The sequence below is a fragment of the Cibotium barometz genome, chromosome 11 (genome assembly GCF_041138505.1).
Source record: "Cibotium barometz isolate CiBa-2024 chromosome 11, ASM4113850v1, whole genome shotgun sequence".
Classification (NCBI taxonomy): Eukaryota; Viridiplantae; Streptophyta; class Polypodiopsida; order Cyatheales; family Cibotiaceae; genus Cibotium; species Cibotium barometz.
The window spans coordinates 12,567,646-12,589,132 of NC_141056.1; the positions used below are offsets into that span (position 1 = coordinate 12,567,646).

The following is a 21,487-nucleotide window of genomic DNA, read 5'->3' on the forward strand; positions in this document are numbered from 1 at the left end:
CTCATCAATATTGTGAATATATAACATAGATCTAGAGTCTAAAAATCTAGAGGGTTGTGTTAGCATGTTGGGATTCCATAATGAAGCTTTACAAATACACAAGTGCTACAATAAGTACTATTACTACTACACAAAAAGAGAAGGTAATGAAGATGCCACCACACAATGGCCTAATAGTAATGCACATGCTTCAAAAAACACGAGCTTTACTAAAGATTGAAGATTAGATGATAGACATCTTAAGTCAAGCATAAACATGATGTAAATGATATTGATGGCATAACTCTTGAAGACATGATCATTAAAAAAAGCATGCATTTCATCATAACATTGAAGCAAGAACACCACCTCCATGGCAACGAAGGATAAATTTGGAAACTTTGGATGTTTATACGTATAGAGTAATTGGTAGTCGATTGAAGACACTAGTACAAAAGCATATCCTTGGTTTTGGAGCAAATTCAAACATTAGAACATAATACTCTTAAACAAGGAACACTAATTGACATTACTCTTTGAGATATATTTGTTTTATAATTAATCATGCACCTAAAAATTTGGACAAACATTAGAACATAGGAGCTCTTAAACAAGAAACACTAATTGACATGACTCATTGAGATATTTTTGTTTTATAATTAATCATGCACCTAAAAAATTTCACAAGCTTGTGACTGCTAGCTTGTTAGTTATTATGCTATATCTAAGGAAAAAGCACTACACAACCTTACAATGTCAACAAAAAGGCAGGCCAATGGAGGAGGTTTTCTTGTTGCTCTAGGTCAAAACCCACTTAATTAAGTGGAAAATTATCTAAGAAGCCACTTTTTGCTTCTCAACCAAGTCAGCCACTTGTTGCACAGTTGAGATGTTTTCTGCATCTTGCTCACCAATGCAGACACCAAATTTTTCCTCCAATGACATCACAATCTCCACCTGTGGAGACAAATTGAGAAGTTTAAAATCAAAGTCACTCACTAATTAATGTAAAGATTAATTCGAGAGGAAGTGATTTGTATGTCAATTTACTCATGGATAAGCATTTAACTATTTCTTAAAGATCATTTTTTAAAGAGAGGAAGCGATTTGTGTGTCAATTTACACATGGATAAGCACTCAACTGTTTCTTAAAGATAATTTTTTAAAGAAATATATGTGTCATTTTCTCAAAGAACAAGTTGTGCTTAATTTTTTATGGAAGATGAATTTTTTATCTAAAGATCATTTTTTAAAGAATATGTGTGTCATTTTCTCAAAGATCAAGTTGTGCTTAATTTTTTCTCCAAGATAAATTTTTATCTAAATTTAGTCAAAGATGAAGTGTTTAATTGTTTTTGTTTTGTATATATAAAAGACGAGTAGTTTTATCTAAGCTATAAGATACACTTCAAGTTTTTGATCGAGAGAGGGGTTATCTTTAATTGTTTTAATTTGATTAATGATGAAATTATGTAATTAAGGGCGTATAGAGGGGTTTATTTTTAATTGTTGTGATTTGATTAATGTGGAAATTATGTAATTAATCGAGAAGGGCGCTTACTGTGTCGAGAGAATCTGCGCCCAGTTCGGAAAACTTGGTTTCCGGCTGCACGTTTGCACGTTCAACTGAGAGCTGGGTGGCAATTATGTCCTGGATCTGCTCCAGTGTACTCTGCACATGCAAAATCATATCAAGGCTGCTAATTACCATTACTAATTAAAACGCATGCAAAATCATACCCTAATGCAACATTAATCGTAAAAAAGCTACATGCAAATCAATCAGAACACTTAGACGTGTCGCTTAATTCAGTTATTAATCGTATCAAGGCTGCTAACTACCATTACTAAACCGCATGCAAAATCATACCCTACTGCAACATTAATCGTAAAAAAGCTGCATGCAAATCAATCATGTCGGGATCACTTAGTGTCGCTTAATTCAGTTAATCGTATTAAGGCTGCTAATTACCATTACTAAACCGCATGCAAAATCATACCCTAATCATAAAAAAGCTGCATGCTAATCATGTCGAGATCAGTTAGTGTCGCTTAATTAATTTGGGTCTAGAATTAAGGATAAACCACGCCTAAGATCTATCAGATCAATAATCAAAAAATGATTTGCAAATGGTGTTACGGATTGAAGACGTTAAAAAGCTGATAATTTCAGAGTTATTTAATTACCTGGCAACAAGTAATTTTGAGAGGCCGGGAGGAGCAGGATTGCCTGAGAGCCACAGCTCTGGCGGTGAGCTTCGGCATAATTTGGCAGGCTCTTAATCCATTGAAATTAGCAATTTTCTACAGCAAATCAGTCGATTAAATACAGAGATTTTTTTAGCAGTGTTCTATTGAATACAATTAACAATTAACACGTAATAGAAAGTATGATTAACGTGCATGTTGCAAGATAATTAGGTAATAGAAGGTATGATTAACATGCATGTTGCAAGAGAAGGTATGATTAACAGGTAATAGAAGGTATGATTAACAGTAATTAGAAGGTATGATTAACATGCATGTTGCAAGAGACACTCTACAGAGAGCAATTAACCTGAGCAAACCTTAGACGAGAGAGAGAGAGAGAGAGAGAGAGAGAGAGAGAGAGAGAACTTACAAGTGCTTGGGGAGGGGAGACTAGGCAGGCCGGAGGAGACAGAGGAGAGCCGGAGAGGGTGGTGAAGGAAGCCATGGCTTTGTGAGATGGGGTTGTTTTTTTTTTTCTAATTCTTGCAAATTGAAGAAGTTTATGATCAGAAATGAAGAGAAGGCTATGATGCAAAGCTCCTTAATAGTAAGGGGGGGCTCTAAGGCTAATGTGAGTGTGTGTGTGTGTGTGTGTGTGTGTGTGTGTGTGTGTGTGTGAGAGACAAAGGACTTCCTTTGGTGGGATCGCCCACATACACTCTGCTAAACTGCCGCCTTTTACCTGCCTACCATATTTGTCCTCTCTCCTTCTCCATGCAAAAAAGTAAAATAATAAAAAATCCCCCACCTCCCCTCTTGTTCACAATTTGAGCCTCTCCATTTGAAGCCCCTCCTTCATTGCTACATGGCCACCACACATTTGAGCCTCTTCACACATACAAGGAATCAACATGCATTTCTCTAGTCTAACGTTATAATTTATGAGTGCCACATCATGTGCACATCACTGTTTCGATTTCAGATGATGCATTTCTGTATCCCCTGTCTTTTAGCTTGAAAAGTTTCTAACAAGTATAGCAATATGATATTAACAAACTGAACACTATTGATGTAGGGGTTAGGGCTTTTGAAGATGATGATACAAGAAATTCTCTTAAATTTGACTCTCTAGAATTACATCATTTGATTGAGTAAAACTACCCTTGTTTATAGTAGTATTAGTTGTCTATAGAAACACACACTAGTTGTTGTATCCCACACTAAATCCCCCTTGACATTTGGCAGCACAGATCCATCGATCAATCATAGTTTGCTAGCTGTAATGATCTAAACTCACTGGCCTTCATCATAGTCCTCAGATGTTGCCAAACTCTCCTTTGCCTTAGCACACACATTTGCTAGAATCTTAATCTTTTGTGGCACTTTTTGCCCCTTAGTGACCCACGCAAAAACTATCATGTTTGATAGTTCCCAACGCAAAGGATCCTTCTTGTTACACATCCAGAATTTGTTCCAACAATCTCTATAAACCTTAGCATCACTAACATTTCTCTGTTTGCATGCTGGTGCCCAATATTTTATTAAAATCCTCTTGTAGTTTTTAGATGTTCTGCTGGCATCTATGTTACTCAGAGCTATACCAACCATATAGGATATATTGGTTCTGATGGTCGAATAAGAACAAAGTCTCCCTTTCTAACATCAACCATGGGCTCAAAAGCTTGCTTCGGCCTTTTACTTTGTGGTCCACAATAGTGATCATCAAGTTCCTCCAATCCTAAGAATTCATCATCAATATCAATAGTTATGTCATCCACATGTGTGCCTAGAGTTCTTGGCTAAAAGTTTTGATAGAAGCATCTGTCCTAGACACTTGGTCTCTCTATTGCCTGAACCATGGCCTCCCAATACTCAATCAAGAATGGGGTTGGATGTTTGGCTAGTCCTTAGTTTCTCAAAAAACCTACTAAACATTGCATCAATATCCTCATGTGTATGACCAACCATCAGAAATCCTAACTGGACCATCTTAAATACTCCTTTGGCAACCAACAATGATAGATAGGCAAACAACAATGATAGATAGGCAAACAAATACCGATTCTTGTTCTCTAATGCACAATTGTCCAATTGCAACATCAAATTCTTTGGAAACTTCTTGAATTCTAAACTAGGATTTGTGTTCAACACTTCTGTTGCTATCCCAACATCATTCAATGTAGTTGAATAGGCATCCATGTATCCACCCTCATGCGGGTAATGCTGATAAAGAGCCTTTCTAGAGTTTGAAGCATTCAACAATTTGCTAGTAGGTCTGGGCATACCATCATTAAAAAGATCTCCATACTCATGTCTATCACATCTCTCAAGGTTTCTTAGGCACAAGGCAAGAGAACCTATTGTGAATTTGGATCATATGTCCATAAACTGATAGCAAAATGTCCATAATGCCCTTTTCCATGTCCATGGGTTATCATTCCCATTAGTGACATTGGCAATTGTGTTGACTTATCAGTCTCCTTGGAACACACCTTCAATCTCAGGATCATTGTTTCCTTTTGGTCCATCTTATCATCTTATCATCATGTATTATGTATAAGTACTTATTAGGATTTAATTGTGAGTTCAATCTATAAGCATAGTAGATATTTCTACAACTAAGTTGTTGCAACATGTGGGCCTTTCTTTGATGCATCAATCTATTATGTTCATCTTGGCACTTTGTGGCTCCCAAAATTGATCCTTTATTCCACTGCATATAGTGCACTTTGAAAACAGTTCACTTGTTTTGGCAAGGCTAACATGGTTGAATTTTGTATTCCAGATCCTACCAAATGTTGATGTTGACATTTCTTTTTGAGGCAAGTCGCCAATGGGAATGAGCTATAAATTGTAGATATATTTGGATTGTCCAAATTTGTATTGAATGATTAGCCAAGTTTGTGGTCAAGGAAATTCTTTAATGGGGGTGAGGTCTAGTCAAGGAGCATTAGGAGTAAGATATGAATTAAAAATAGATTTGGACAAGTGTCTAAATCTATATTGAATGGTTGGCCAAATCTATTGAGAAGAGCATTAGGTAAGTCCTTAATATAAGAGTGAAATATGAATTGTTGTAGATTTGGAGAATTGTCTAAGTCTATATTGAATGGTTGGTAAAATCTAGTGAGAGGATCATTCTGTGAGTCCCCAATGGAGTTAGCTATGAATTGTATATAGATTTGGAAATCTATATTTAATGGGTGGTCAAATCTAGTGAGAGGAGTATTAGACATATCCCCAATAAGGGTTAGCCTTAGACAAGTCTCCAATAGGGGCGAGGTCTAGTGAGAGGAGCATTTTGGAAGTCCCCATTTGGAGTGAGCTAGGAATTGTAGTTAGATTAGGACAATTATCCTCCCCAATCGGGGTGCGCTATGAATTGAAAATAGTGAGAGAATCTTTAGGCAAATCCCCAATAAGGATTAGTATTAGGCAAGCCCCCAAAAAATACGGACGTGATGTATAGTGATATGAGCATTAGGCAAGTCCCCAATAGGAGTGAGCTATGAATTATAGATAGATTTGGATTATCCAAATCTATATTGCATGGTTGGCTAAATTGGCAAGGTTTGTCCATCCATCCTTCTATGGTTAATTGGGGACACCTAATTGTTAAAATTATAGCAATGTGATGAGCTATGGTGGATCAAATGCTAGAATCAACATCATTAACAAAGTGATTAGATGATAATTAAGACGTGATTAGTGAGCAATTAACTAATAGTTTAATGTAGACATGGATAATAAAAAATCAGCAAATTCTCATTAGGCCAATGCCTCAATTTATAGAATTTACATCCAAGCATCCAATCCCACTGATTTCTCCTTGATTCACTCCACCCCTTTTGCTTGATTCTCTCCACCTCTCCCAGAATATCTCCACACTTCCTAAATCTTCTCATGCTACCCTTTATTCTCTCCCAGTAGATTCTTCTCACCTTGTCACAGGTTCTCTCACATTTACAGATTCTCTTTTACAACCTCTATCCAAGGGCTTGTTCCCACACACACCCTATTCACTTGTATATTTCAACACCTCCCCTCAAGTGAATACTCCTAGCACACCTGGACCCTATACCAAGTTTCCCTCTTACTTGATAGTCCGACCAGTGTCTACTAGCACACCTCCCCTCAAGTTAACTTAGCACACCTGGACCCTATACCAAGTTTCTCTCTTACTTGATAGTCCGCGACCAGTGCCTCAAGTCCCTAAACTCATAGTCCTTGACACACACTCTCTCTATGTGTCCAAGGCTACTACAAGTGCCCGTGACCTTGACTAAAGTGCTCACACATACATCTACCACGTGGCCTACATCATCGGTGGCTCAGAGGTGGTTTTACTTTGTTGGGGCAGGTTACATTGGGTTGTGGGGTCTCTCTCTCTCTCTCTCTCAGAGATTTTCACGTCTTCTTGTCGTGGCAGCTTCTCTTCATGCGTCCATGTCTTCCTCTTCTTTTAGTCTTCTTGTGGGGCAGCTTCTTTTCTCGTGTCCATGTCTTCCTTCAATGCTTCCTTTAGCTTTTCTTCTTGGTGTGGATCCTCCTCTTGGAAAGAGATGCTCTTCTTCTTTCATGACTGAGGCCATGAGCTTGTCCGTCAGTTCTTGCTCCATCTTATCTGTCAGTTCTTGCTCCATGTGAGCAACATGTTTAAATGTTTTGTTGACATTCTTTTGGGCTTTTGATGTTTATCTTGTGTCATTATGCAATGCAAACCCAAATGTATGTGGGAGGTCTTACCTCTTGCCTTATTCTGGACAAGGGCAGTGTCTGATCCCATTTTTACACTGATGTAATGTGCCCAATACATAATGCATATAGAATTCATTCTTATGCACATTCCCAAATGTAACTCTGGCTGTGAATAATCTTGAATTTGAGTGTGATTTGCAGGCATTAACCAAGGGTTAAATGTTAAATGATGATTACCATAAATTTATCAGCATAATTTTACCAGAAATTACATTAAATCAAGGGTAACCAATTTGTACGGAATGGTTGGAGTACCAAACCAACTCCGAATTGCAATATGAAGTTATAGGGATCTGTATCAGATACCTAATGGTTAATTTGAACCCTCAATTGCACCAAAATATAGTGATTAGTACTGATTAATCATTGATTAGTAAATTAATCCTCTGTTTTATGTGCAAAAAATAGAGTATACGAGGAGCCCAAATCTGAGGCCTTAGAGTTCAAATGAGCTCAAATCCTTTCAAGGCCATCAATAGCAATTTGTCTACTAGAGGATTAAGCCAAGAAACATAAGATTTGACCAAACATTGAATGCTTAATCTCTGTTTTACCAAAGTCACCTGTAGATTTGATGAAGAGCTTGGATCTCACTGTAGACTTGATCAAAGTAAATTTTGACTTCACCAACTTGTAGAGCATGCTTGAAAATCCCCGGGGCTAAGAGGAATTAGACCCATTTGATTGGATGAAGTAGAGATCTTATTTTTCACTCAAAAAATAAGCGCCAGCGAATCTGCGAATTTCTGGAGTTCTAGGTGGCAGTTTGCGCTTCTCATTAGATTGGCTGGAGGACCATTGAAGTGGCTATCTATGGCTAGAAGGGTTTGGGCTAATTTTATGTGTGCACGGAGTGGGAGCTCCTCCCACTGGTGGGGGTACAGAGGGTTAGTTGAAAATAACTAAAAAAATTGATTATTTTCTAATTATCTACTAATCCTAATTAACTAAATAATGGGCTCATAAACTTGATGGATTCTAGGCTTGGCTTTGATATCATGTTAAAATTACAGCAATGTGATGAGCTATGGTGGATCAAATGCTAGAATCAACATCATTAACAAAGTGATTAGATGATAATTAAGACATGATTAGTGAGCAATTAACTAATAATTTAATGTAGGCATGGATAATCAAAAACCAGCAAATTCTCATTAGGTCAATGCCTCAATTTATAGAGTTTACATCCAAGCATCCAATCCCACTGATTTCTCCTTGATTCACTCCACCTCTTTTGCTTGATTCTCTCCACCTCTCCCAGAATATCTCCACACTTCCTAAACCTTCTCATGCTACCCTTTATTCTCTCCTAGTAGATTCTTCTCACCTTTTCACAGGTTCTCTCACATTTACAAATTCTCTTTTACAACCTCTATCCAAGGGCTTGTTCCCACACACACCCTATTCACTTGTATATTTCAACACTAATTACCACTATGTATAAAGAACGGCACTTGGGTGATTCCGAATATTCCATGTGTAGGATATATGAAATTAGGGATAGCTAGAACTAAGTGTTAGATTTATTACTTATGTGTTGTCGTGGACTTGTAGCATACATTGCTAACTCATAGTGTGTTTGAATGGACAACCTTGTAGGTTGTCCGTTGTTGCTAACTCATAGTGTGTTTGAATGGACAACCTTGTAGGTTGGTGAGATTGACGGGTCTCGTGCTTGTAAGCCGGATTGGCTGGGACGTGATGGCAGCGATATGGTGCGAGCTATTATCGGGATAGTTCTCATTTTGATATTTTTGTCGTAGTGTCTACTACAAGATTTTGTATTCGAGCATGGACCTATTGAGCTGCCCACTTTTGTTATATTGGGTGTGGACTTATTTATTTTCACATGAATTAGCCCTTGGGGTTCTTTTTGTAATTATCCTTTAGTGGTTAGATAGGAACACTTTACCTAAGCTTGTGTTAAAAGCAATACTCAAGAAGTGGAAGGAAGCCGACACTTCTTGAGGGGGGGATAGATTGCACCCAATGATTCTCTCTTGTGTTTTTTATGCTATGTTATGCTTTTATGATTATTTATTAATTTTTCGGTTATGGTAATTTGATTGAAGTGATGAACCAATTGGTATTTGGTTGGACGGTGTGTCTCCCCATGATCCTAGTGGTTTTAGTGGTATCAGAGCAAAGGAGGGAGAGAAGGTAAAAAAATATTGAGAAAAATCAAAGGGAGGAAGGCTTGCAAAAGAAAGAGAGAAGGTACGTGCAATTTTCTGGTTTCTGTGAAAGAAAAAGAATTTAGAAAAATTCAAGGGGTTTGGAGGCTTGGTTGAAGGTCTCTTTTTCAAGGTCATATCAAGCATATAACCAAAGGATAAGTTTCCAATATTGTAACAGCAAATGCTAGTTGGAAAATGTTCGAAGTGGGAAAAGGAGCTTGGGTACTAATGCAACCCAAGAGGATCAGGAAGAAGAGCAAAAGGCAACAATCAACGAGTACTTTCCTAACATCCTGGAAAGGCAGAGTAAAAGGTTTTAGAGTAAAAGAAGGCAGAAGATACGTAAAAGAGATTCTAGTGCAGCATGTTTATATGCATGGAGAACTTCAATTACGAGAATATCCAGCTTATCTTCCATATCATAGACCAAATTGTAAACGCATAATATAACTTAAATTATTTTCAAGGCACAATTGTTTCTCCCTTTATAACTAAGATGATCTTTTTGAATGTTTCAGATCTATATCTTTCATCATACGAGGAGTGGCAACTAGTGGAATGCATTTTAGGATTCTTCAATGTCGTACATGGCACGGTAGGAGAGCTACAGTACAAAGGTAGATCTGTAAGAGACTTGGCTAAAGCGGGTATTTTTTTCTATGATCACTTCTACCAGCTATATTGGACCATGCTCATTCTTATGGCATATTGCAAAGGCAAGATTTTTTGGAATGGAATATAATATACTGGCATGTTCCCGATGGAAGTATAATAGAGGCATATAGAGCCAAACTATATGCAGAAGTGCAGCATTCATTGAAACCAAATATTGCAACAAGAATAGTCAAAATCACAGTTTTTATGCCTGTCAATGTTTTCATAGATATTTTTCAAGAATATTCAATCAGAGTTTGTAAGACTATGTTTTCTTTTAAAGCAAAAGGCTGTGATGACATTCCAAAATTTTTGGATGATGGTTGGGATAAAATTATGGCCAACACTATGTATTGTGAGGTTGTCCATGACACAATCAATCTCAAGTACATGTTTGCCTCCCAGAAATTTATTTTCTCATTTTATTATAAACGAAGCAGGATGATAGGTACATAGCTAGTACCAATGGAACAAGATGAGAGCTCTTCATGTCTAGAAAATGATATTATTGATATAGATGTTGTCGAGAATGGCATTTTAATAGCATCCATCACACTTGGAAGATACTGCACACTCTCTCGATTTACGGAATGACATTATAAACGAGACTGAAGGGAGTGTCTGCATGGGATTTTCATTCATTTTAAACAACAAAAAGGTAAACTGAGTTTCCTAAAGTACTCATTCAAGATTGGCAAAATTGTTTTATCAAAATTTTAATTCAAAAAATGTAGACATCTCATTTTGAAACTGTGATTTTGTTTCAGATACTGCAAAGAAGAGAAAGTAAGATACAATGCAGAGATATTGCAAGCAGAACAATTCAGATAGTTCAATCATCTTGAACTCAGGTACAATAGACAATTCATATATACTTTTACCAGACAGTAAAAGCATTATAGAATTCTTGAACTCAGGTACAATAGACAATTCATATATACTTTTACCAAACAGTAAAAGCATTATAGAATTCTTAACATTTTCAAACCAAAAAGTGATCCATTGAGAGAAAGTAATTGCATTTACTGTTGTTGTTCTCAGATGTACAGAGGAGGGTATATCTATAGATGTACAAATATGCCTATATTTGGGATTCTAGCTCTGGCTTTGGTCCAAAGACTCAGATAAAGGCTCCTTGTCGATATGGCTCTTCCTCAGCTTCTCCTTTTGCACCTCAGTTACATCCGAAGACTTCATATTTCATGGGAGAGGCTCATCTTCCATTTTCATCTCCTCAAGCACTTTGGAAGGCTGCTCCTGAACTTTCTGGAACCCATCAAGAATGTTATCATTTACATTGAAAGATTTCAAATCATCTTTCTGCTCAGTAATCATTTCTACATCAATATTAGAAGGAGATATTGGCTCGTTTAGAATTGGAGGAGATGCAAGAATAGGAGAAGCAAGTCGTAGCAACCTCAAAATTGGCTCAGTAATCATTTCTACATCAATATTAGAAGGGGATATTGGCTCGTTTAGAATTGGAGGAGATGCAAGAATAGGCTCTGAAACTCTAGATGTAGTCAGAGCCAAAACTATCTTCTTGCATCTGCAAAATAAAGAAAATATTATTTTCAGAAACTGACTGCATTTATGTTAAAAATTAGAAAATTTGAAGATTGTAAATCTTTTAACTTATAAACTCAGGCTGCTTCTCTCCAAAGTAGGAGTCCAACATGTATTTAGCTGTCATAAGTAATCTCCATCCACAAGAATATGGGTCTGTTTGTTGTGGTGTCTGTAAATGAAATTATGAGAGTTTAAATAAAGATAAACAGTTCTCTATAGAGAAGATAAAATAAGATTGGTGTTCTTCCACAAACCTACAATGCAATTGGTTCAATCAGGTTGAGTAAATTTGTATTTGGAGGACATAAGTCCAGGGCATCAAAAAGTCTTTTCAAGACACTACAATACCAAAGGAAATATGAGAACTATCAAATTTCTTTGATATTAGCATTCTCCATACTCCAAAGTTTCACGAGAATACATTAAGGATAAGACTTACAGGCCTAGCTCCTGGTGGGTACCCTGAAGAGAGTTAAATGTATAGCATCTCTTTTGTTCAAGGTCAATGGAAACAAAACTCCAATGAGAGCTACAAAAAGAAGAATAATATAAGGACCAGAAAGATAAAGGAACCAAAAAAGCAAAGTACTATTAAATCTAAAATCTAGGTGTACTTACTTGGAGTGGTATGGTAGGAAGATGACATCAACTACTTCAAAATTGCAGTAATTGAACCATTTTGCAATGTCTGCACTACTCTCTGTGTGATCTTTGAGCTTGAAAGAGATTCCTGGATCAGTGAAGATCCTATGCATAACCCAGGATGCAATTTGCTCTTGAACATGCTGCACAAGGAAAGACTCAGTTTGAGATTGAAAAGGATTGATACTTTTGTAGAAAGAATAATCTTGGAAAATACTCACTAGAGAGTAGCCAGGATGAGCGTATCTGTGAGGTACGTCTTCCTCTGGGAAAGAGCTTTTATACAGTCTCTAGTGAGCCTGAACTCCAAATCAGCCAAATCAAAATCAGTGGTCTCTAATTTTATTGTAATTTTGGGCCCCAACTCCAGAAGCCTCTCCTGTATCTTCAACTCCTTAACAAGTGTTTCTTACTCTAGGTCCGAAGATGAATCCTTCATTTGTTGTTTCATTAAATCCTCATAGGCTGACTTCCCTCTGGTCTCATAGTTGTGTGTGACCTCTTCTATCTTCACCTCATCCTTAGAGGGCTTCCTACTTGGTGGTATTAATAAGATGTCTCTCATCTTAATATCATCCCAATCTTCTGCATTCAAAATTTTATCATATCTGTACCTTACTCTCACTAATGTGTTGATATCCTTTTTCATTATTGTCACCCTGTGTGCATGGGCAGCAAATAGCATGGTATCCTGGAAGAACTATATGAGAAAATCTTCTACTTCCTCCTGTAGGGTGAGAAGGACTGTCCTACTCCACCTGAATCCGACACCCCAATAGTCACATACTTGTCTCACGAGTCTCTGGAAAGAAGCCATGGGCATTGCAAAGCCTACAGCCTTTTGTGCCTTCCTGATCTCCCTGAGAACATTGGTTCCCTGATTGATTCTCTTCTTCTGGCATTTCTGGAGCATGTGCATGGGCTTGTCCTTCTTGGAGGACTTTGACCTCCAGCCACAGCCAAGTTAGGACCACTTCCCTTTCTCCTTGCAGTTTCCTTTGTTCTTGCCATCAGAACTGAAAGAGTAATAAGCAAAATGGTTAATTACCTTTAAAGATGACATCCAATAAAGGTAAGCTTCCACTCATAAATAGGTACAATAGTGAGAACTATCATGGAACAGAACATGAAAGAGGAGGACAAGAAATTCCATGTCATCAGAATCAAGTAAGATATGGAATGACTCGAAATTTGCCTTCTCCACCACGAGAGAGCATATCAAGGGAAGAGATTTGCCAGAAACGCATTTTCGAAACATTTGCTAGGAAAATTGGTTCATATCGCGTTTTCCCACTAAAATTTTAGTACTATCTCATCACGAATTATTCCATGTCATTGCAGAGGGATGTATGATACATGACTCCAAGGTGAAGAACAGAAAAGCTTAAAGCCAAAATTTGCAATGAAACGCGATTTCAAGGTTCTCACTGCAAACACATATCGAAATCGCGTTTCCCGACAAAAAAGGTGTTCCAATACCGAAACTTATATACTATTCAATGCAGATGCAGATATCTATTTTCTGAAAAGATTCTTTTAGACTTGGACTAGACATCGAATATATATAAGGAAGAAACAATACGAGGTTTCAGTTTTGCAGGAGTATACCCTCTCAGATGGTACAATCCTTTCAGAAGGCTCTGTACTTGGCTTTGGTTGAGCTGGGGATACGCTGGAGTATTTGTACTTGGCTTTGGCTGAGAGCTGGGGATATGCTGATATCAGGTTATCTTTCAGTCAGAGGATGCCATGCTGAATGGTATCCTTCATTCGGAGGAGGCTTTTTGTGGAGGAGTTCTTTGTTGTTGTGCTGATGAACAGACATGTGAGGAGGGCAAGTATTCTAGCACATTGTATACTTTATGCCTCGGGATTCACGCCCACGTGGCACGTGCCACTATAAATGTCACACGTGTGATCAACTGTACCTGCCACGTGCATCATGATAATGTGTCCTCGATTTTTGTGTGGCAGATTCTTTAATCGTGTCCTTTTGCATTCTCCTCCACACAAACCGTCTAGTGACCATGTTGACCATCCCCTTCACATCAAGCACCCAGCCAATGCTTTCCTCATCAAGCGTTACCCTCGTACCCTAAAATACCAAATAGACACAGTTCATCTGCTTCAACCCTAAACCACCTTCCTGTCGTCTTGGTATTCCTTGCAGGCAAACTTGATACACCTATTCAAGGTCCTGCAAACACTTTTGTTCAGAAAGCATGGACAGAGGAAAAAGAGGTACTGTTCAAAGCGATCTCAATTTTATACTACAATGTTATATTCTGTATTGTCAGCATTTGAGACTTCTGTGACAGTACACAAACATGCGCTTGTCGATGTTGTCGGACCCCGAGGTGTAGTAGTTCCAACATCGAAAACGCGATATAAAGGTGGTTTTGATGGAAAACGCGATATAGGATGGTTTTGCATGAGGGGGACACAATATCGCATTTTCTAGCAGATTTTGTTACACTTTCTTGTATATCCTCTCCCTAAATTACATAGGATAGTATATGAGTTCTAAAGCATACAAAGAATATTCGCAATGAAATGTGATTTCAAGATTCTGGCTCTGCAAAGACATGTCAAAATCGTGTCTTCTGACAAAAAGTATTTTGTGATGAGAATCGATGCATATCTCGTATTTTCTAGCCTTTACCGATATATTTTGTAATGATTTTCTTCTCATCTCTCTGTGTATCTTTATGTGCATGTGTAAGGTTCCCCCCCCTTCCACAATGGGGGAAAAGCTTAAGATAGTCCACTAAGTCTTATTAACTTGGAGAAAATTTCCTACTCATCGACACCTTGACCATGTAGAGATTCAAGGATACGATTCATAGGTAAGACCTAGTCCTATCCCACAGGGGAAGCGTGATCTTCTAAAAGTCAAATCACCCATAGGGTAATTTATCATAAATTGGGCAACTACTAGACTTGATTTCTAGAGGCAACGCTTTTTTCCTCATCCATGCGAGGCACAGCCGTTGGCCTAGTCTTCTAGAATAGAATTTCTCGAGAACCTATTTATCTAACGTAGGGCTTTCACTTAATATGTTGGAAAGCTACCCGACTAATCGGGTCCACCCGTCCGTAGGATGGTGCCGTCGGGGCATTCCATCCTCCCACTTTCCACCCTACTCACGCGTCAATTTGTTTTCTAATTAATCCTACCACACTGTTTGACATAAATAAACATGTTCCTTAATTAAGGCCTGTTCACAAGGTTTGTTAAAACAGCCTTTGCCTTTTTCCACAATACAATAATGCCAAAGATAAGATTTATAAAAACAAAGTTTAAACATGAATCAATTTCATACAAGCCAAACTGGCTCTCTTATTCTTTTCCTTTATACCGCCGATGATCTAGAATTCGGCCTTCCAGCCTCCACATGCTGGGCAAAACCCTACGGGACCATACACCTCATCGTCGGCCGCTGGCGAGGACTCAAGCCGGCCTGTCGCCCTCTCAGGCTCCATCGCTCGATCCTCCCGCCCCTCAGAGGGATGTCTGCGCACTAGGGTGGGCTAATTCACCGCACTAGCCTGGGCCCTCAGAACTAGGCAGCATCATCACAATCACTTGCCTCAATCGGCAAACCTCATTCTCCCAATGGTATGAGGGATACCATGGGCCAACTCCGGGCCTTACTAACGTCTCCGCCGTCCGGCTACACAAGCACAAGAACGGGGCAGCGTCAAGGCAGGGAGAAGTTGTACCTGTACCTTAATTTAACCAAGATAACAATCCATTTACTCACTAAACCATATGACTAGGATCCATGTCACCTTTTTTAAGAAAACAATCTTTTTCACAAAGATTTTAGCATTTCAACTTGAGATTGCGATAAGACATTCTTTATTAAGGCATATGCTATTGCTTAAAACTTTAAATGGTAAATCAATCAAATAGATCACTGTAACAATCAATAGAGAAGCCGGGGCCATACCTCAACCCCTAAGAATGATATATAATTGAAAAACAAAATATGTGTATACCTTATAGAAATTTGTCGTTTATCGTTGCCTTTGCTTGTTAACAAGAGCTTTAGAACTTGACATATGAGAATAGAGTCTTCTAATACCTTGTCTTATGATTGAAATCATCCAATCATCTCCAAGCTTTATCTCTTCTTACTCATACTGTGACTCTTCTCTCTTTCTAAGATCTATGGCAAAATAGCCTTCTCTTACAGGGCTATGGCATACTATTCTTTCTCTAAAAGAAAAGCTATGGAGTTTTGGTCTCTTCCTCCAAAAGACTATAGAAATCTAAGCTTCTTTTCTGAGATATTAGATAAGAATGAAGGGATATATGCATCTCAAACTCTAGGATTACCTTGAGACTACTTGCTGTCTTCTCACAGTTTTCTCTATGTAGAGACCCTGACAGAAACAGCAAACTGTTTCGGCCATAACTCTCTGATAAAAACTCAGAATATGGTCATGTAACCAGTCAAAAGAACGGGAAGGCATGTGGTCTACAAGCCAACGCGGGCAGAATAGGCAAAAACGTCTGTATATAGCCGCAAACGCACTATCTTTAGAAACGCGTTGTTTTTCCATATTTTTAGTATGCATGGACTCTAAATGTGTAAAAGTACTCTAAATATGACCTCTCATCACCTAAAATCGAAATTCTATTTTTGGGGATACTTATCTCTTTCTTATGTTCTTATTTCTTTTAGGATTTTTGGAGCTAATATTTTTATTCTAACACTTTTCTAATGTTTCTAGCCTTATTGTCTCACTCTTTCTAATTACACTCTCTTTTCTTATTGAAATCTATATTAAAAGAGACACATACATACATGGCTTGGGAGGGACGTTACAATCTCCCCCACTTAAAAGATTCGAGATGTCCTCATCTCGCGAGCCAGGGTAGTATCTAAGTAAATCCTCCTGTCTCTTTCAAATTGGTGTCCCCACCCCTAGGTAAAATCTTCTTTTATCTAAACATTGTTCTTAAAGAGTCTTTTATTTCATGTGCTTAGCTCGTTTTGTAGTGCCTCCAAAAGGTCTTTATTATTCTGAAGTTAATTGGCCTTATTATCCTAAGTTCATGCATCCATATACCTCTCATATGATATGAACCTTCGAATTCCTTATTCTATACGTCCATGTAATATGGTACTTAACAAATTGTCATGGAGAAACGTAAGGGAATCAATCCTTTACGCAATCTAACCCATGATAGTAATTTCATAATCTTAGTACCGTCTTGTAGAATACCTCTATTCATCATGCACATTACTTGAATCTTGCACCAATCCTCTTCTATTTACTCATAGAAATACTTGTTGAATTCGGTTATCTTTAACCCAGCTATCCCAAATTCTTGACCTAATTTTTTTGCTCTAGCTCATGATTCCTTGTAACCAGGGATGGGCTTGACGTTCCTCTTGAATTAGGGGACCTCTTCTTGATTAACATGGAAGGACTCATGTCCTTCTCGACACTTTCTATACAGAAAAACTTTATTATAGTCTCTGGCTATAATTATGGCTTCTGAAATAGAGGATAGTTTTACATTCTTGATGAGGTTATTCAAAGGTAGATTAAGCTTCCAAATGAATCGATGGAGAAGAGTTACCTCATCTATCTCTACAACAAATCGGAGAAGTCTAACAAAAGTTTGGTGGCATTCTTTTAGGGTCTTTCCTTCTTGGGTTAGCTCCAAAAATTCGTTCATTTTATCCTCTCGAAATCCTAGAGGATAAAACCTTTCACGAAGGTGTACTTTCATGGCATGTCATAACTGATTCTAGCTCCAGTGGTTAGATTGACAACAATGCTCCCAACACTAATTTGGCATTTCTTACGATTTTTAGACGCGAGCAAGGGTGAGCTTGCTTCTTTCATTATATCCATTAAAAGTTCAAAACTATCAAATACTTATCATAGCACTACATTTGAAGGCAGTCAGGATTAATACATCTGAGATCTTCATTTTCTTGAGAATTACACATCTGGTATCTTGGGATTAACACATCCAAAGATTATCAGGATTGACATATCTGAGATGATTAGTTTTTTTAAAAAATTACACACCTAGTATCTTGGGATTAACACATCTAATAGCATGATCCTCTGGGAATTACACATCCAAGATCCATGTTTGTCTGAGATGGATTAAAGATCTTGGATGATCGTCCTAGTGTATAGTATCGAATGGATGGCATTCACACGTCAACTGTTCAAATCTTAATGAGATATATCCTGAAAATTTCTCTAAACAAGTTTCGCTCTATCCTTCTAGTCATTCAGTCTCTCACTAGTTTCTTAATTTGATCACCCTATGTTTTTTTCTCATAAAAGGTTTTCTCCCCAATCTTATTTGTCAAATTTATTGTACAAATATCTTGCGTGTGCACCCCCAAGATACAAGCACAATTTCATAGGATGATTGTCTCAACATGTGAGGATATTCAAATCATTTCTATGGCCAGTAGAGATGATTGATTCGTCCTCATATGATAAACAATCACTTGTTTTAATCCCTTGACAGTTAACCTTTGAAAAACAAATCCTAGGAACTAAGATCGGCTCTGATACCACTTGTAAGGTTCCCCCCCCTTCCACAATGGGGGAAAAGCTTAAGATAGTCCACTAAGTCTTATTAACTTGGAGAAAATTTCCTACTCATCGACACCTTGACCATGTAGAGATTCAAGGATACGATTCATAGGTAAGACCTAGTCCTATCCCACAGGGGAAGCGTGATCTTCTAAAAGTCAAATCACCCATAGGGTAATTTATCATAAATTGGGCAACTACTAGACTTGATTTCTAGAGGCAACGCTTTTTTCCTCATCCATGCGAGGCACAGCCGTTGGCCTAGTCTTCTAGAATAGAATTTCTCGAGAACCTATTTATCTAACGTAGGGCTTTCACTTAATATGTTGGAAAGCTACCCGACTAATCGGGTCCACCCGTCCGTAGGATGGTGCCGTCGGGGCATTCCATCCTCCCACTTTCCACCCTACTCACGCGTCAATTTGTTTTCTAATTAATCCTACCATACTGTTTGACATAAATAAACATGTTCCTTAATTAAGGCCTGTTCACAAGGTTTGTTAAAACAGCCTTTGCCTTTTTCCACAATACAATAATGCCAAAGATAAGATTTATAAAAACAAAGTTTAAACATGAATCAATTTCATACAAGCCAAACTGGCTCTCTTATTCTTTTCCTTTATACCGCCGATGATCTAGAATTCGGCCTTCCAGCCTCCACATGCTGGGCAAAACCCTACGGGACCATACACCTCATCGTCGGCCGCTGGCGAGGACTCAAGCCGGCCTGTCGCCCTCTCAGGCTCCATCGCTCGATCCTCCCGCCCCTCAGAGGGATGTCTGCGCACTAGGGTGGGCTAATTCACCGCACTAGCCTGGGCCCTCAGAACTAGGCAGCATCATCACAATCACTTGCCTCAATCGGCAAACCTCATTCTCCCAATGGTATGAGGGATACCATGGGCCAACTCCGGGCCTTACTAACGTCTCCGCCGTCCGGCTACACAAGCACAAGAACGGGGCAGCGTCAAGGCAGGGAGAAGTTGTACCTGTACCTTAATTTAACCAAGATAACAATCCATTTACTCACTAAACCATATGACTAGGATCCATGTCACCTTTTTTAAGAAAACAATCTTTTTCACAAAGATTTTAGCATTTCAACTTGAGATTGCGATAAGACATTCTTTATTAAGGCATATGCTATTGCTTAAAACTTTAAATGGTAAATCAATCAAATAGATCACTGTAACAATCAATAGAGAAGCCGGGGCCATACCTCAACCCCTAAGAATGATATATAATTGAAAAACAAAATATGTGTATACCTTATAGAAATTTGTCGTTTATCGTTGCCTTTGCTTGTTAACAAGAGCTTTAGAACTTGACATATGAGAATAGAGTCTTCTAATACCTTGTCTTATGATTGAAATCATCCAATCATCTCCAAGCTTTATCTCCTCTTACTCATACTGTGACTCTTCTCTCTTTCTAAGATCTATGGCAAAATAGCCTTCTCTTACAGGGCTATGGCATACTATTCTTTCTCTAAAAGAAAAGCTATGGAGTTTTGGTCTCTTCCTCCAAAAGACTATAGAAATCTAAGCTTCTTTTCTGAGATATTAGATAAGAATGAAGGGATATATGCATCTCAAACTCTAGGATTACCTTGAGACTACTTGCTGTCTTCTCACAGTTTTCTCTATGTAGAGACCCTGACAGAAACAGCAAACTGTTTCGGCCATAACTCTCTGATAAAAACTCAGAATATGGTCATGTAACCAGTCAAAAGAACGGGAAGGCATGTGGTCTACAAGCCAACGCGGGCAGAATAGGCAAAAACGTCTGTATATAGCCGCAAACGCACTATCTTTAAAAACGCGTTGTTTTTCTATATTTTTAGTATGCATGGACTCTAAATGTGTAAAAGTACTCTAAATATGACCTCTCATCACCTAAAATCGAAATTCTATTTTTGGGGATACTTATCTCTTTCTTATGTTCTTATTTCTTTTAGGATTTTTGGAGCTAATATTTTTATTCTAACACTTTTCTAATGTTTCTAGCCTTATTGTCTCACTCTTTCTAATTACACTCTCTTTTCTTATTGAAATCTATATTAAAAGAGACACATACATACATGGCTTGGGAGGGACGTTACAGCATGTATAGTTTTGGATAATGCTCTTGCCAAGAGAACATTGGACCTGTTAAGATACTCTATCAAAGCTGAGGAACGTCTAGGTGAGCAATATTTGAATTTACTCTTCTTTATATGAGAAAATATGAATTATTTTTTATTTATGCTATGATATTTTTCATTACAGCTAAGAGGCAGAGTACCAGTAGCAAAGGAGTAATCAAATCTGGTGAGCCAAGGAAGCCTCTGGAAGAGCAAAAGTCACCAGACCTACAGCTTTTTGAGTTTCTCCAAAAGTCCAATGCCCAAAAGGAGTATCCAACATTTCACAGGATGTTCAACACTCCTTTCAAATTGACTGACATTGTGGCTCAGCACAAACACTTTTTGAAGGACGAGTTTGAGGTGTTTAGACAGACGACAGCTGATGGAAGGATTGTGAATAAGGATGAGGCTTTTGTGCATATCAAGGACTTATGCCAAAGTGATAAGCTGAGGTATCAATTGAACAGGAGATTTGATGTTCTACCTGGCTGCTTCAAGGGTATCTGCAATCTCCACAAGAGGGGCTGTAGGATATTGGAGGAGAGCTTTGCATTTGCCATTTATTTACATTATGTTGAGCTTGGTGTTTCTGAAAAGTCTGCTCAAGAACATGACTTGGAAGAATATGAGGAAAAGGAGGAGGAGTTGGCAAGTGAGCAGAGTGAAGAACTTCAAGATGAGGAGCAAAGCATTAATCTAGAGGAGGAGAAGTCTGCTATTGCAGCACTTGATCTTATATCTCTGAAATCAGAGACTTTAAGAGATGCAGTTACAGTGGATAAACATGTAATGCCAAATTGTTAATATACCATGG

The 21,487-nt window shown here is 38.1% G+C and overlaps 1 protein-coding gene across 1 annotated transcript; it reads right to left on the minus strand.

Annotated features, from left to right (window-relative positions):
* Positions 1-514: 514 nt before the first annotated feature.
* Positions 515-2,761, minus strand: LOC147633766 (uncharacterized). The gene is made up of 4 exons (XM_086804482.1): positions 2,600-2,761; positions 2,167-2,283; positions 1,541-1,651; positions 515-936 (listed from the first exon to the last, which is right to left on the minus strand). Exons 1-4 carry the CDS (start codon positions 2,672-2,674, stop codon positions 814-816), a joined length of 426 nt encoding a protein of 141 aa, XP_086660608.1. The 5' UTR covers positions 2,675-2,761; the 3' UTR covers positions 515-813.
* Between the last annotated feature and the right edge of the window lie 18,726 nt (positions 2,762-21,487).